Here is a 5,130-nt window from a genome sequence, read left to right as displayed (position 1 = left end):
AGAGCGACATTCAGCGTTTATTGTAGTGTATTGCAATAATCAGGTCGAGATGGTTGTATTCAGTGCAAAGAGGACCTATAAAGTTGTTGGTTAGAGACGATCATTTTGATTCGCTTAGTAATCGATAAGTCATTTTGTAGTTATTGGTAGTTTCATTTACAGCTTGCAAACCACATAAGTTTTTTTTGGGGACAACAAATATGGTGCCTTTCACGGCCCGTAGATTTTTTTTGCTATAATGCAATAAATATGCGCCGTCGCCTGTTGTACGTCATTGCAACGATCCAAATCTATTTGTTGTGCTCCCTGAATCAAGAATGGATAGGAAAGCTGAAGTTGATAACCTCGAAACGCGCCTTGAGACGCTGGAAAGTCGTATATACGGTGAAAGAAGGAACAAGGGAGGGAAACCCGTGAAGGTTTGCCAATAATATTTCATATTAGAAATGCAGAATAGTGATTCAACTGGCTGCTAGCTTTGGCTAGCTAGCTAGCTAGCTAGCGAACCCCCTTTTTGCACACAAATTTTATACATATGTGTGTGAAGAACAGCTATGCCAGTGCATTCCAATTAGTTGGATCGTTGCAATGACGTACAACAGGCGACGGCGCATATTTATTGCATTATAGCAAAAAAATCTACGGGCCGTGAAAGGCACCATATTTGTTGTCCCCAAAGAAAACTTATGTGGTTAACCTATAAAGCGTTACATGGGCTTGCTCCTACCTATCTTTCCGAGTTGGTCCTGCCGTACATACCAATACGTACGCTACGGTCACAAGACGCAGGCCTCCTAATTGTCCCTAGAATTTCTAAGCAAACAGCGGGAGGCAGGGCTTTCTCCTATAGATCTCCATTTTTATGGAACAGTCTGCCTACCCATGTGAGAGACGCAGACTCGGTCTCAACCTTTAAGTCTTTACTGAAGACTTATCTCTTCAGTAGGTCATATGATTGAGTGTAGTCTGGCCCAGGAGTGTGAAGGTGAACGGAAAGGCTGGAGCAACGAACAGCCCTTGCTGTCTCTGCCAGGCCGGTTCCCCTCTCCACTGGGGTTCTCTGCCTCTAACCCTGTTGCAGGGGCTGAGTCACTGGCTTGCTGGTGCTCTTTCATGTCGTCCCTGGGAGGGGTGCGTCACTTGAGTGGGTTGAGTTACTGACGTGATCTTCCTGTCTGGGTTGGCGCCCCCCCCTTGGTTTGTGCTGTGGTGGAGACCTCTGTGGGCTATACTCGGCCTTGTCTCAGGATTGTAAGTTGGTGGTTGGGGATATCCCTCTAGTGGTGCGGGGGCTGTGCTTTGGCGGAGTGGGTGGGGTTATATCCTTCCTGTTTGGCCCTGTCCGGGGGTTTCTTCGGATGGGGCCACAGTGTCTCCGGACCGCTCCTGTCTCAGCCTCCAGTATTTATGCTGCAGTAGTTTATGTGTCGGGGGGCTGGGGTTAGTTTGTTATACCTGGAGTACTTCTCCTGTCTTATCCAGTGTCCTGTGTGAATTTAAGTATGCTCTCTCTAATTCTCTCGTTCTCTCTTTCTCTCTGAGAACCTGAGCCCTAGGACCATACGTCAGGACTACCGGGCATGATGACACCTTGCTGTCCCCAGTCCGCCTGGCCTTGCTGCTATTCCAGTTTCAACTGTTCTGCCTGCGGCTACGAAACCCCTACCTGTCCCAGACCTGCTGTTTTCAACTCTTAATGATCGGCTATGAAAAGCCAACTGAGAGACCTGAGCCCTAGGACCATACGTCGGGACTACCGGCCGTGGTGACTCCTTGCTGTCCCCAGTCCGCCTGGCCTTGCTGCTATTCCAGTTTCAACTGTTCTGCCTGCGGTTATGGAACCCCTACCTGTCCCAGACCTGCTGTTTTCAACTCTTAATGATCGGCTATGAAAAGCCAACTGAGATTTATTCCTGATTATTATTTGACCATGCTTGTCACTTATGAACATTTTTGAACATCTTGGCATGGTTCTGTTATAATCTCCACCCGGCACAGCCAGAAGAGGACTGGCCACCCCTCATAGCCTGGTTCCTCTCTAGGTTTCTTCCTAGGTTTTGCCTTTCTAGGGAGTTTTTCCTAGCCACCGTGCTTCTACACCTGCATTACTAGCTGTTTGGGGTTTTAGGCTGGGTTTCTGTACAGCACTTCGAGATATTAGCTGATGTAAGAAGGGCTATATAAAATAAAAATTGATTGATTGATTGAGTTACAATCCAACATGTTAATGTTGAGCGAGTACTTGCTAACTAGATAGCTAGCTAAATAACTCACAATGCCAGCACAGCTATAAACACAGTTTATTTTCACATTGACAGTTCGATGAGGGCAAGTTTTGCTTTTTAGTTTATCTTCTTTATATAATGCACTCTGTTCCGTAGTGCGCCGATTCCCTCTCCAGAGTTCAGGCCGCCCTTGCAAACACTGCAAATAAGAGGGAACGAGTGAAGATTCTACACAAAAAGAGTGAGTGACATCTTAGACAACACATAACTGTGACTTGGATGGGACACATTATTACCAGGACAATCACAAAGATGGGTTAATTGTGATTATATTTCCCACATAGCAACTAATATATATTCTACAACCTTTGTTCTCTGTACAGTTGAGGACCTGCTGAAGTATCTGGACCCTCAGTTCACTGACCACATCACTGTTCCTGATGCCATGAAGCTGGAATTCATCGTTGCTGGTAAGAGTTTTTCATTTAAAATATGTGAGTAAATGTTGGCAAATTTGGTCCTGCATCATGGTGATTGAGTAGGCCTCTGGCATATGGGTATGTGCCTCCAGTCTCAAACTCATGCTCTTGTTTCTCCCCACAGAGGAGGACTTCCTGCTTTCCCAGGCCACCCTTCTGGAGCAGGTCAGCAACCTCCAGCCACTATTGGACAGCAACTACATCCGAGGTCAGTGAGAGGGAATCTAAGTACCTTTACAAATGGTATGTGTTGATGGGATGAAGGGTTAAATAATGTTTATGTTGAACGCAACTCAGTGTAAAGTTCTCATTCACAGATGTGCCAGAGCATGCCACCAAGCTACAGCGTTTGTCTCAGATTCACATCAAAGAGCAGGTATGAACCCCCCCTTTACTTATTCTCGCCCCTCTTTTCTTGATTTTGTCTTTCCTCACAAGTCAATCTAGACATGTTAGAATGACTTGTGAATTGCAGTATCTTGGTGACACCATACTTGTCATTTTCCCAAAGGACCAAACTGAGGCCCAGTCCCTAGAGGTGAAGAAGCTGTTTGAGGAGTACAACAAAATGGTACCTTTCCTTCATTATAATGGCAAATACTGTCTTGATGGATTAATGGAATTATTGAAGTGAATAAATAACACTGATCAAGCCAGAGGAAGATGTATCGGAGGTTAGCTAGTGAAACTTTGAAGAGTACATTGGCTGTCATGTCTTCTGACCTCCTCGGTCAGATGAATGAAAGTGAGTGGTTGCTAAAAGTAATTAGCTAGCTTGTTGTTTCTGTCACAAGTCATGTTGAACTCTGAGAAATGTCTAGTCTGCTAAATTATTAATTATTAATTATAGTCTGGGCTAATGGAATGAACTGCCTGGCCCACCAAATGATCTTTGAACCTTGACCTCTTTGGCAGATGTTCCTGCTGTCCAAGCAGTTCACCCAGTGGGATGAGAGCCTGCGGAACGTGGAGGAGGCCAAGGTCATCCGTCAAGTGGAGTAGCGACCATGTCCAGTGATGACCGTTATGACAATGTCACGGCTTGATGTCATCCGTGTGTCCTATATGCAGCTTAATATAACTTGCTGGAGATTATTGTTATTTATTTACAGCTACATCTAGAGACATTTGCATAGCTTTTTTTTTTTTACTCCCTTCTTGTACATTTATTCAACATACAATGTACCCATGCATTCCAAGTCTGCAACACTGCTCCAGGCAGTCACAAGACCCTGCTTTTTTTCTGGGTCGCTTGACAGAAGAAAAGTGTAGAGAAGAATTTGCACACTAACTTATTTCTTCTTCCACAAGTCCTGGTTTTAAATAGTTTTAAATCAGACAGCATGACCGCAAATGTAAAGTAATTGCAATAAAATCCATATTATTCAACTTGAACTGTTTGGTTTACTTCTGTTTGTGAAGGACGTATTTCAATATATTGTTATAAAACAACTAAAGTCTTAAACTTCAATTGTGTGCTTGAATTCAGCTGTGCCTGAGATTATTTTTCTGTTTGCATTTAATTACAGGTATTTATTTCAATAGCCATATCTGACTAAAAAGAGAAGACGTTTTACAATCAGAGAGATACAATTGATCGATTGTAAAACGTCTTATTTTTTAGTCACAAGCTAGGTTTCCATCCAATTTGCGACAGATTTTAATGCGAATATTCTAAAATCTGTATAAAACAATATGCGCATTTTCCCACAAGATGTTTCCATCAAACGGATTTATTGCGGATAAAAGCCTGTGCGTGATGACGTAGTGCACATAAAAACGTTTATTGTAAAATGTCCATGTACCGAATGAAAAATAAATCGGTTTCCATTTTCAATTATATTGATAGTTTTGTCAGAACAACTGTTGCGTTATAGCAAATGTGCCCACCCTGGTCTTGGCACGTGCACTTTAGCCAACTGCTCAACAGCTGCGGGTAGGCTACCTACATTATGAGATTATTATGGATAAGAGTAATATTTTTAATTGTCAAACGGCAGCCGCATCGATCATTATGTCACCAGAATAAGACCCTAGATTTTTATTGGAAATGAGCGTCAAGCTCATCACATGCACTTTCACCACCCTGTGAAATTCATCATAATTTATTTAATCTGTAGCCTAATAAACTGTAGGTTTCCCGAGTCGTAGTGGGACAAAACAACATTTAATCGCGTGACTCCAAGTTTACTTCGATATGATGGTTATTATATCAATATTTGCGCATAAAGATGTCCACCGCAATTTCTCACACAATTAATTTTACCGACACAAAAAGGTCCCACCATTTCGAACGAACAAATTGTCTGTCGGCATTTATTCAATTGTACGGGCATATCCTATTTCCATCAGCCCGGTCGTGACTTTTTTCATGAGGCAGGTAATTCATCCGCATGAAATGGTTGGATGGAAACCTGGTTATAGAT

General features: G+C 43.0%; 1 protein-coding gene across 1 annotated transcript; it reads left to right on the top strand.

The window, feature by feature from the left end:
• Positions 1–279: 279 nt before the first annotated feature.
• LOC311121112 (dynactin subunit 3-like) lies at positions 280–4,099 on the top strand. Its single transcript, XM_084195642.1, has 7 exons — positions 280–419; positions 2,382–2,466; positions 2,609–2,695; positions 2,829–2,912; positions 3,022–3,080; positions 3,216–3,275; positions 3,620–4,099. The coding sequence occupies exons 1-7, from the start codon at positions 318–320 to the stop codon at positions 3,704–3,706; spliced, it is 564 nt and encodes a 187-aa protein (XP_084051768.1). The 5' UTR covers positions 280–317; the 3' UTR covers positions 3,707–4,099.
• The last annotated feature ends 1,031 nt before the right edge of the window (positions 4,100–5,130 follow it).

This window comes from Coregonus lavaretus, assembly GCF_964263955.1.
Source record: "Coregonus lavaretus genome assembly, contig: HAP1_SCAFFOLD_810, whole genome shotgun sequence".
Classification (NCBI taxonomy): Eukaryota; Metazoa; Chordata; class Actinopteri; order Salmoniformes; family Salmonidae; genus Coregonus; species Coregonus lavaretus.
Note: the sequence above shows the minus strand (reverse complement) of the source record. Positions and strands in the feature narration are given on the sequence as shown.